Source organism: Neoarius graeffei, chromosome 8, assembly GCF_027579695.1.
Source record: "Neoarius graeffei isolate fNeoGra1 chromosome 8, fNeoGra1.pri, whole genome shotgun sequence".
Taxonomy (NCBI): domain Eukaryota; kingdom Metazoa; phylum Chordata; class Actinopteri; order Siluriformes; family Ariidae; genus Neoarius; species Neoarius graeffei.
This window is the reverse complement of record NC_083576.1, coordinates 68,615,322-68,627,929: the sequence shown is the minus strand read 5'-3', so window position 1 is coordinate 68,627,929 and position 12,608 is coordinate 68,615,322. Positions and strand designations below refer to the sequence as shown.

General features: G+C 41.2%; 1 protein-coding gene across 2 annotated transcripts in view; it reads left to right on the top strand.

Moving 5' to 3' along the window:
- atp8a1 (ATPase phospholipid transporting 8A1) overlaps nt 1-12,608 on the top strand; it is a 318,944-nt gene that overhangs the window by 219,572 nt on the left and 86,764 nt on the right. For both annotated transcript variants that reach the window (XM_060928098.1, XM_060928097.1), the window contains exon 24: nt 11,267-11,439. In XM_060928098.1, the coding sequence (XP_060784081.1) occupies nt 11,267-11,439 (173 nt within the window). The remainder of the gene's footprint in view (nt 1-11,266; nt 11,440-12,608) is intronic.

Below are 12,608 nucleotides of genomic sequence, written 5' to 3'. Positions count from 1 at the left end.
TTTTTAAATATCGTCTCCGCTGCCCATAATTTGCTGCAAATCCAATTATTCCACCAAGAAATTGCCTTTAATTGCCGGAAGCGACGCCATATTTGATCTATTCTCGCACTCTGATTGGCTGAGCCAGACCACGTGAGCACGCCGTAACATATGTAGTTATGCTACAGAGCCAGGCAGCATACTACAGAGGATAACTGAGAAAGCCAAGCATGTGCGCACACATCTGGAGGGAAATTTCATACATATTTTGTAGGGAAATGGTTAGTAATTTATTAGCTGAGAATGCACCATAAGGCATGTAAATTTCAAAATTTTTGGCATGCTGCAAATTCCAGAGTCACCTACTCGTTTTTTTTTTTTCTTTAAGCCGGCTACTTCAGATTTTCTGGAGAACCCTGGGGTTGTATATTTTTGTTTGAAAACAAAATCCCAGCATTCAAAATTCAATGCACAAATATTCAGCTTCCTAAAATACACTAACACAAGATTCAGTTGTTAAAACCTCTCCATTATATTCAGCAGGTAATCTTCAATTCATTATTTTACGACCTCACAAATTGTCTGCCAAAATTCATTCTTTTATGGCGTATTCACACCTATGTTGTTTGGTCCGGACCAAACGAACCAAATTTCCCTTGGTCCGGACCTTTTGGGTTGGTTTGAATACAAACCACCGAACTCTGGTCCGGACCAAACAAGTGGACCGAGACCGAGCTGCAAGGTCAGACTCGGTCCGGACCAAAGGAACCCTGGTGCGGATCTTCTGGAGGTGTGAAAGCAGACCGGACCTAATCCGACAGTTTTGCTTTTTTGTACCTCGGGAGCTTCCGTCGTTTGTCGAGCATTATGGGAAACAGAGTCTTGACACTCCACCGCAAAGTGCAAACACTGTTTCGGTTGTCAAGGGAACCTTACAACAGTCGTTCAGTCATTCGACCAGTGGTAGGCTAGACTACAGAGTACAAAAAATGAGTAGGGGGCAAACGTGGGCCGAGGAAGAAACGCGTACCCTTGTGGATATATGGGCAGATGTCCACATATCTGAGCTTTTGGAGAGAACACACAAAAATGCCGACGTGTTTGCTGTATTCAGTGAGAAAATGAAGGAGAAGGGGTTCACGCGCTCTCCAGAACAATGTCGGCTAAAAGTGAAGAAACTCCGTCAGACCTACATTAAAATCAGGGACATTCTTTCAAAAAGTGGCGGTACTAGCGACGCAAAAAAGAAATTCATCTATTGCGTGAAGAGCCAGAACTGTCACAACATGATGTGCACTCATCAGCGCTATCCTCCGTAGCCGCCTTGCCCTTTGTCGTCGTCGTTGATAAATTACTTGTACAACAGCATAGTAATCGCACAATTGTGAAAACAGTAAAAACTGGAAAAAACATATAGCTTTGATGACATTAAAAAGAATAACAGCACGGAAAGCCTCCGTGACTACTTTTGAATTTAACGCTTTGTGCGCGTGTCGTCTCTGACCAATAGCTGAACGACCTCAGGGTGCGTGGCTTTGTTGACAGATTTTGGTCCGCTTACTAAAATGTACAGTGTGAAAGCGAACCACACCAAAATGAAAAAAATAAAAAAAACATTTGGTTCGGACCAAAGCAAGTGAACTATCGAACTATCCTGGTCTGAGTACACCCTTAGACACTTGGCAACGATTGTGCCGAAAGTGGAAAATGAGCTTCCGCGAGCTCCTACGCAACCAAAGTAATTCAATTTTCTAGAAAATCAACACTAAGTAAATAAGTAGCAAAATGAATACATTGACAGGCTAAAAATTTTTATAATCTTTACATTTAAAATGGCAAAACTGATCAAGGTTATGGACACTGTACTGTAATTAATATATTTACTAAAACATTTGTTTAATATTTATTATTATTAATTATTATAAATCTAAGCATATATACTTTTTGAAATATACTTTTTTTATGGCTCATTTCACAGAAGTCCTCAGACTCCATAATATGATTATTTTTTAAACTTCATTTTACTGTTGAAATGAAAGGGACACTTCAAATCTCAAATCCATTGAAATCAGTTCAGTGACCTACTCTATGCTCACAATAGAAGAATTAATTTTACTGTAGAAATTTAAAATAATTGCTCTTGAAATCCACTGGATCGATCGGTATAAATGATCAAAGAGGGCAATTTTTAATCCGTTCTAAAATGGACATTTCAGATTGGTAGACAATCAAGCCACGTCCCTAAAATTTACATGCAGCTAGATTACCTGCGCTTTTGGGAAGAGCAGCTTAACCCCAGTCATGTAACCACCGGAGTTCGGAGCAGGCTCTGAGCAGCATGTTACCGTCAGTTACAGTAGTGTATCGGCAATCCATTTCTCTTCCCGTCATCCCAGATGGTGAAATGTAAAGACTGAATTTGTGAGCTTGTAATATAACGGATAGAAGACTACCTGCCGAATAATAATGATGGTATTTTATCAAGTGAATATTTGTGCTTTTGAATGCTGGAATTTAGTTTTCACCTGAAGTGTACATGCAGTACAAACTCGGTGAATCGCAGTGCAGAAGCCTTCAAGCATTGTTACTGCGATATGTTTTTATTCAATGCATCTAATTCAACATGCCATTTTGCATTGAAGACATCTGGCTCGGTCATGTGGCATTGTCAGGATTCCAACATGCATTCTCTGGACGTTGGGGCAAAAGCTTTACTGTTGCAGCTCTCAGGAATCCGTTTTTTTCCATTTCTTTCATGATGTTGGGTTCTGTGTTTTAAAAAAAACATAAAACCTACTAAATTTCACAAAGAATTTTTGGCTCAGCCTTTTGGCTGAAGCCTATAAAGGTACGTGTCTGTATGGGTATGTTTAACCGAGTTCGAGCGTGTTTTAAGAATATAATTGGTGTGCCAGCCTCGGGTAGCAATTCCCCAGTCGCAGTGTGGTGCCACTGCATACTGACTACGTAAGCGACACGTTACATAACCTCAGTTCACAATGCAATTCTCCATGGTTGACTGGTCGAGTGCACTGTGAAGGAAAAGTACTGATTTTGCAATGTCGGTTCGAATCCTGGCGCCAACGTATTTCTGAGCAAGCTGTTTTTTTCTATTTCTGTACTGGAGCTTCTGTCTCCCAATCAGAAAAAGGTTGAGCTCAGAGTTGCACAGGTCTCTAGTTTATTAAGCTCTTCAATACAGTGATGTGTAATTAAAAAAAAAAATTGCACCAAGTCACAGTGATGTTTGTTAAAAGTTGAGGAAATACATACTTTGATCTGGGAAGCCATGGCCAAAGCATCTTTGGGACCAAAAGGTCACTGGTTTGATTCCCTGGACCAGCAGAAATGGCTGACGTGCCCTTGAGCAAGGCACCTAACCCCCAATTGTTCCCCAGGCTGCTCTGGGTGTGTTGTACGTCACTCTGGATAAGAGTGTCTGATAAATACCTGGGATGTAATGTAAATTTATGCCATTAAAATAGAACATGGAATTATTTAAATAAAAAAAAAAAACACTTCACATGTGAAGTTTGTTTCCCATTGAATTTTCATTCATTATAAATAATCAGCTTGGATTTGAACAGAGATCAGTTTTGACAGCCCGATTACGCACTCTTTCATCATTCAGTATAAATGTCAAGCATTATTTCCAGTCATGGTGGAAAAGTGACAGAAATCATTAATATTACCCAGGTCAGAAATTCTCTCTCTCTCGCTCGGTGTGTGTTACACTCGAGTGTAAATGCACTGTTGTATCAGATCTCTCTGTTGGTCTCTTATCAGTTCCCATGACTGGCTGCAATTTAAAGGAGAACTGAAGTCATTGTTAAACTTGCTTTATTTCTTAACGTGCTACTCAATTACGTTTTTGGTTTTAGTAACCTTATATCGTGACTCGTATTGGCAATTAATTGCAATTAAATATGATACTTATCGGCCTATTCGGTTTTTAGCCATGTTGAATTTACTTCGTTTGGTCCACGGCAAGGGCAGCATGGTGGTGTAGTGGTTAGCGCTGTCGCCTCACAGCAAGAAGGTCCTGGGTTCGAGCCCCGTGGCCGGCGAGGGCCTTTCTGTGCGGAGTTTGCATGTTCTCCCCGTGTCCGTGTGGGTTTCCTCCGGGTGCTCCGGTTTCCCCCACAGTCCAAAGACATGCAGGTTAGGTTAACTGGTGACTCTAAATTGACCGTAGGTGTGAATGTGAGTGTGAATGGTTGTCTGTGTCTATGTGTCAGCCCTGTGATGACCTGGCGACTTGTCCAGGGTGTACCCCGCCTTTCGCCCGTAGTCAGCTGGGATAGGCTCCAGCTTGCCTGCGACCCTGTAGAAGGATAAAGCGGCTAGAGATAATGAGATGAGATGGTCTACGGCAGGCGTCGCTTATCCGCGTGATCTTCACGAGACTTGTTCGAGACTTCGAAACATCAAGTGTCAGCCAGGTGTCAGTGCCGCCATTTTGAAAACTGTTTTCCAAACGAAATCTTGCACAAAAACGAGTTTAAATGACGATTACTGCTTACTTTTTTCAAACTTTCCTGATTGCTATCAAAACAAACACAACTTCCTGCTCGATTACATCAGCATTCGAAAGAGGACGCGCGCGTCTTTTGACAACGTTGGCAGGCGTCGGGCACTTTGATTTCCGCTGTACGTTTTACTTCCGTCCTACGATGTCTCGCACAGGTCTCGACGAATCTGGTTTACAGCCATTGCTTTGACATGCGGACTGGTTTATTACAGAGCATATTTCAAACATTCATAACTTGCTATAGCAGTGACAAAATAGCTATCAAAGATGCATTCCTATCTTTTAATAAAATGAGAAATAGAATTTTGATGCTGAAAAATTTGCCTTCAGTTCTCCTTTAAGAGTGGCCCATCCTTCCAGCATAAAGGAAATGGAAATCATGTGACTCTTTAGTGGAATTAAGTGAAGTGCATGACTGTTCCTAAACCAAACACAGAGCTATCCTCCTGGCTACCCAAGCCCTTACAATAATACATTTCTGCTTCAAGGCATATTTCCTGCTTAAAAACCTTTCCTGATATCCAAACTCTTAACTATTACGGGTGGGGCCATGGTGAGGATGCAAAAAAAAAAAAATATATATATATATATATATATATAATTTTTTTTTTTTTTTTTGGTGGGGGGGATTTTTACGGACCAGTCATCACTGATTAAAATCTTCCAGGCGGAAACAGTGCACAGAATTATTCCTGGCTCCTGATTTGAGCGTATTCATCTGGGGGGGAGGACATTCTTGGAAAAACAAGCTTTCTACTCAGACCATTGGTCTCTTTAGTGCTGTGAACCTACACATACCCACAGCAAGAGAGAGTGGGACTGGATTAATGACAGAAGAAAGAAGGGGAGGGTGCGCTCTGAGCTATATGAGGGCTCAGGGTAAATTCCCTGGCTGTTGTAATTCATGGTAAGAGCCGTTCCGAGAGTCGGGACTCTTCCAAACGAACCATCACTCCAGGGTTCAGCACCGCTTTCTGTCAACTGAAGCGTGCCATATGTGTGTTTATCCACGCTTCTCATCAGGCTCACTCTTTGAATGTAATTACATTAATAATAAACCAAATTCAGCCTCATGCAAAGATGACATTGTTGGGTTACACGAGAAGTCCTTCATGTTGCGCATTGAGGATGATTACCCTAGCACGGCGTGGAAAAACTGTAAAATTATCTCTCTGGTTGTCTGAAGTTTATTTGTACTTTGTCTTGGAGTACAGGCTTGAAAGAATTTATCAGAACTATTTTGAGAGCGAGTGCACTGTAGACACGGCTGGCCCTGCCATGGCTCTGATTCACAGGAGGGTGCGGTTTTGTGGTCGTGCCTTTGTTGTGGTTGTGTGAAAAACCCGTTCCTGTAGTCATATGGGATTAGCAGCGTGTTCTGCCAGGTATGATCTGGCTAGTAAAAATCATCTGGCTGATGAAAATCATTGTGCATTTATGATCATTTCCTTTTGTGGCTCCATTTCCTCCATGCCAGTTGGAAGGATTGATGGAGATATTGAAGTATTATGATATTACACTATGAATGAAGTGGTACCGTTGGTTATACAGTATAGTCGTTCTTTTTGTTTTTTTGCGAGACACATTTAATCTGGCTGAAGTTGAAACTTGAATTCGCACACCACCGACCAATTATTTTGTTATTTAAATAAGTGTTTTTGTAAGAACATGGACAGTTTTAATACAGTCGGGTCCAAAAGTCTGAGACCCTATTGAAAATCTTTTTTTTTTTTTTTTTCATTTAAATTTAAAATTGGAAATAATGTCTTAGAATTTTGACATTTCAAACAAGGACGGTAAACATCTTGAATTTTTAATATTTCTAGGTCCAAATGTTCAATAATTTGAATATTTAAGACCTCTAGGTTCATATTTAAAATTAAGCAAATTTGTGATCTTGACCATGTTTAACTGCTTGGCACAAAACAAAAAAATTAGATTGTCCTTGTGCCAAATCTCTTCCATTGAAGCACGTGTTCAGACGACACGTCGATGGATTTCGTCTAAAATGGATCAATAAGGTTTCGCACAAACTTGTGGAGTCCATGTCAGCTCGAGTTCACACAGTCTTTAGAGAAAAAGGGGACGTAGTAAAAACACAAACTCTTGAAATCCATGTAAATATTCCAGGGATTCTATATTTCATTCAAGATGTCAGTAATGTAATTTGTAATGAAAATGATTGTGTTAAATTAGAAAAGAATGCACAGTAGAAACATTTTCACTAGTGCGCTCAGACTTTCAGGCCCGTCTGTATATAATCAGCTACCGTACATGTTACTCTGAGAAACAGAACGCTGTTGGACGATGTAGAAATACTGCTGCACACAATATTCCTAGAATATTGCAATGGTATCATACTGTATATATGGCAACTTTGTGGGTTGGGGATAATTTATTCTTTAGTGGTGGAGTTAATGTATTTTGGTTTTGGTGTTGTATTTAAAAAAAAAAAACTTCTCCAAATGTTCTGTGAACTAGCCAGTCATCCTCCAGAATAAATACTCATCACAGACCAGTGGCGGCTGGTAGTCTTTCAAACAGGGGAGGCTGGTCGGTTACGATATTTCCAGATTTTAAAAGAAAAAACACATCAATTTTGCCCATACTCTTGCCTCTGATCTGGCTGATTGTTGGCAGCATCACAAACTGTGAAATAACAGGTTCTTTTGGCCCATTAGCCTACTGTCCAATATACATGATGGTGGTGTTGGGGGGTGGGGTATATTTTAACATTTTATATTTTAAAATTGTGGCATGTTTAAAAATTGATCATTATTGAAAGCAGCTCTTTGTCAGGAACCTCAGCAGTAGAGCTGGGTGCCACACATTTCATTCAATGACACTTTCCCTATATTTTACTTATTTTGACTGAGATGTTTTATTGACAATTTTGATAACCCTTCACTTTTAATCCAGGTCTGTAGTGTGAAATGTTCTCGGCTGTGTTTTTGTTTAAAAATGTTTTCCAAATTGTAGCTGTGTTTAATTCATATCCATTCAAATATATATTCCAATATAATATACTCAGCATAAACATTTTAAATAGATTCTATATTTTTGGTCCATCCATGACATATTACTAAAGTAGCCTATTGACTGTTGTTGATGTGGGTCACTTGCTGTTAGCCAATTCACTTTCTCGTACCAGGAGAGCTGAAAGGAACGAGTATTATTCCCTACCTTTTTCACCAAGTCAATTTGAGGCGTTGGTCTACCCTGCTCTTTAATTTAAATTTTTTCCTCGAAAGGAAGACTGGCAAATGGCTTCGCCAAAATTAAATCAGCAATGCTTGGCATCCGTGCGCAGCTTGCTGACTAGCCCCCTCAAGTTCAGTCACTCAAATAAACGAAATTTCTGGAACTAAGATAGCAAACTTGACAACACTATATTTACTCTTTATTTACAATGAAAATATATACAAACTAAAAAAGCTGGTAGAAACCGTATGTAATGAATGAAATCGAAATGTAAGCTGATCTCTTACAATACACCACAGCACTTGCGAATCCGCATGGGACTGAACTGAAATTCACCGCTGCCTGTCTATAGGTGAAACGAGCTGTCAATCAAAGAAAATATCCGGCTGCTTTCACCAATCACCAGTCTCCTCGCGGAAACTGCCATGTCCCTTCCATGTGAGGCTCGGAGTCCATAGGCGGGCATTTTCGCAGTATTTGTCCAATAACCGTCTTGCATTTTGAGATTGAAAAGCGCAGATCTCCCAAATGCCATTGAAGTCCACTGAGGCTGGGAGTCCGTGAGACTCCGTGGGCGGGCGTTTTCGCAGTATTTGTCCAATAACCGTCTTGCATTTTGAGATTGAAAAGCGCAGAGCTCCCAATGCCATTGAAGTGCACTGAGTCTGCGCTGCATCGCGCTGTCACGAGGGGGAAAAGCTCACGCACACATTAAAGTTATAAGGGCATTTTTAGAGGAGGCTGAGCCTCCCTCGTTGTCTTAGAGCAATCGCCCGTGTCACAGACGGTTGTGGCCAATCAATATCCATATTCAATTTATATGCTATATAATGGCTAACATTCTGGAAGGTACAGCGGAAAGCCAATATTACAGTTTACATCAATTAACATCGTGTTCAGTTTAATAAACAGAACAAAGGTCAAATAGCAGGCTTTGTGAATTTGGAGCGACATGACTTCATAGTTTGTCAGTGCGTTTACATGCACATCCAAATCGAGCTACTGTCGGTAATCGAGCTAAGGGTCCCAGCAGGGGTGCCAGAGAAATCCAATCCTACATGCACACAAGGAAATCGAGCTATTGTGTGAGGTACATTGTGCACCCGAGCCACAGGTGGCGCTACACGCCCCATCGTGTTAGTACACTTCCGGTTGTCATCATGAAGAAGAGCTATTCAAGAGTATAAACAAAGTTATCAGTTCCGTGTTCGTTCGTTCTCCTTGTTCCTCCTGACCTCTTCTGCTGCTCGCTACTACTACTGTTGTCATGCCGACTGAGGCTGTTGTGTTTCCCGCTTGTGGTCTCGTCACTTCCGGAAGGGGCAGTGCTGAAGTAAGTAGCTCGACTACGTAGCTCGATAGGGTTTACATGCACTAAGTAGCTCGGCTACAATCACATAATCTAGGTCGCGTAGCTCGATTACGAGAAATCCAGTTCGGTTCGATTTCAGCCGAGCTAAGGTGTTTCCATGGCATTTAGAACTTCAATTTCAGTCGAGCTACGGCAGAAATTCGATTTTCTCTATGTGCATGTAAACGCACCGAGTGTGTTAAAATGGGATTTTAATCTAAACGATCTTGTTTAGGAACCGCTCCAGGCTTCAGAAGCGAAGGATCTTGCATTTTAAATCTTGAATACCGTCACTGCAGAAAATATTGTAGCAAGTGAAGATATTTTGATTAAAGTTCCTCATTTATGAGATTTATTATATAACAAATGTAAGACCATGAACCTGGACGTATTTACTCACTTCACATTTAATATCGTCTTAGTTTGTTGGCAAATAAATTTGCTGCTTGTTTTGTGTGTGGCTTTTTTTTTTTTCCCTCCCCCCAAGAAATAAACATGTTAAATAAGCAAAGTTATCTACTAATAGAATAAGACCATTTTTTCATGTAAAATATTTTTAAAAATGGCTTTAATTATTTTTATTTTTTAAAGCAACGTAATAGAGAAATATTAGTTCAGTTTGCCTACAGTACCAGCCAAAAGTTTGGAGACACCTTCTAATTCACTGTTTTTTCTTTATTTAAGGCACTTCATGTCTTCAAGTAATGATGGATGTCGTTTCTCTTTACTTAGTGAAGCGGTTCTTGACGTGTGAATTACTGTAGTTGTGGAATAGTATGGAATCAATTTTGTGCCAAAATGTTCATACAATACTTTTGAAATATCAAACAAAAACAACAAATCAAAATACAAAAAAAGAAGAAAAAAGTACATTTTTTTTAGTGGCAAACAAATTATTTGTGTAATCATGCAAAATATCAGTCTATTACTCTTCAGAAACCTTTTATTTTTGTTCCGCGTCTTTCTCAGTTTTGTTTAACGTAATTTATTTTGGTTGCGATTCCAGCTCTCTCGTTTGCGCTCCCTGACTTTTTGCTTGCAGTTTTTGGCACAAACTTCACGTGTGGGTGGGCTGTCCAGGAATGCATTCCCATTGGCTAACTTGTGTTTGACTGACAGCTACGCTCAGCCATTTCCTACTCGGATTCTGGCGGACTGTTTGACGAGTGACCGATCCATTGACGGTAAACAAGGATCGAGTTGCGACTATGATATTGAATTAATTCAACAGTGTTAATTCAATATCATAGTCGCCACTGAAGTCCACTCGATCCTTGTTTACCATCAATGGATCGGTCACTCGTCAAACAGTCCGCCAGAACCCGAGTAGGAAATGGCTGAGCGTAGCTGTCAGTCAAACACAAGTTAGCCAATGGGAATGCATTCCTGGACAGCCCGCCCACACGTGAAGTTTGTGCCAAAACTGCAAGCAAAAAGTCAGGGAGCGCAAACGAGAGAGCTGGAATCGCAACCAAAATAAATTACGTCAAACAAAACTGAGAAAGACGTGGAACAAAAATAAAAGGTTTCTGAAGAGTAATAGACTGATATTTTGCACGATTACACGAATAATTTGTTTGCCAGTCTAAAAAAATTGACACTTCTTTTTTTTGTATTTTGATTTGTCGTTTTTGTTTGATATTTCAAAAGTATTGTATGAACATTTTGGCACAAAATTGATTCCATAGAATAGGGCTATTTACTGTTTGATCTGAAACTCATTAAGGAGGCAAGAAACTGCACTAATTAACTTTTGACGAGACACAGCTGCTAATTGAAAAGCATTCCAGCTGACTACCTCATGAAGCTGGTTAAGATAATGCCAGTAGTGTGCAAAGCGCCAACAAGGCAAATGGTGGCTAGTTTGAAGAATCTACAATATGAAACATATTGGGGGTTTTTTTAACCACATAATTCCATATATACTGCATGTGTTATTTCGTAGTTTTGATGTCTTCAGTGTTCTGCAATGTAGAAAATGGTCAACGTGCAGAAAAACTATGAATGGGTAAGGTGTACAAGTACAAGCTTTTTTTGACTGGTACTGTATATTGAAGATATCTTTTATATAAGTAATCCGAATTTCTTGACCAATCAGCGTGTGCGATTTTCTGTAGTCACCTGCGTATTTATACTAAGTAATATTAGTACTTTATTCACAATAACACATTGTCATCCTGTTGTGAATTTGTTTTTATGTGCAGGGGACGAGGGAGACTCTGAGCCACCACTGCAGCATGCTGGGAGATGCTCTGCATAAGGAAAACGACTGTGCACTGATCATCGATGGGAAGACGCTAAAGTACGCGCTCACCTTCGGAGTGCGCCAATACTTCCTGGACTTGGCGCTGTCCTGCAAGGCTGTCATATGCTGCAGGTCTGTCAGTCACTGCACTATGTATCTGACATCTCATCTCATTATCTCTAGCCGCTTTATCCTTCTACAGGGTCGCAGGCAAGCTGGAGCCTATCCCAGCTGACTACGGGCGAAAGGCGGGGTACACCCTGGACAAGTCGCCAGGTCATCACAGGGCTGACACATAGACACAGACAACCATTCACACACTCATTCACACCTACGGTCAATTTAGAGTCACCAGTTAACCTAACCTGCATGTCTTTGGACTGTGGGGGAAACCGGAGCACCCGGAGGAAACCCACGCGGACACGGGGAGAACATGCAAACTCCGCACAGAAAGGCCCTCGCTGGCCACGGGGCTCAAACCCGGACCTTCTTGCTGTGAGGCGACAGCGCTAACCACTACACCACCGTGCCGTCTGTATCTGACATATGTACATGTTAATGAGTGCTAAGCAAGGATCAGGCTATAGTGACTGAGGAATCACCTTGAAACAAACTTCTTCAGTCGTAAAACTCATGATGCATTGTGGCATTTAAAGGTGACCTATTATACCCCTTTTTCCACAAGCTGACACAGTTCCTGGAGGTCTTAATGAAATGTCTGTGACATCCTTTGGTCAAAATACAACAAGGATAAAGCACCACAGCTCCCTTCCCACTCTGTCTAAACCACTCTGTTCAAAACAGCCGATTTGAGTTCCTGTTCCTTTAAGGTGGGGTTTACATTAGACCGTATCAGCGGATCATCAGATTAACGTTTTTAAAACGATTAGCGTGCACACAGCAACGCCAATACATGATTCGCGTGCACACAGCAACGCCAATACACGGATACGCTCGGCTCCGCAGGCATCCTGCGCTCCAAATCACTCCGCCCTGAACAGCGAGTGCCCTCTGGAGGGTGCGCACTCCGGCCCTGCGCAGCTCACAGAGCGCGCGAGTGAAGTGCACGAGCCACGATTCGGGACTGAGCCGCTGTGTGTGTGATCCCAGCGCATATCACTTACCACTTGCAAGTGGAAGGATGGCAAGCCTAAAGACAATCATAACTACACAATGGGCAGTATTTGCATCAGTATTTGCAGTATTTTCATACTTTTATACTCTTTAATGAAAGGTGATACAAGGCGGAAATCCGCGCCGTTTTTCAGCAGTCGCGTCACATGACCAACGCCAGCGAATCA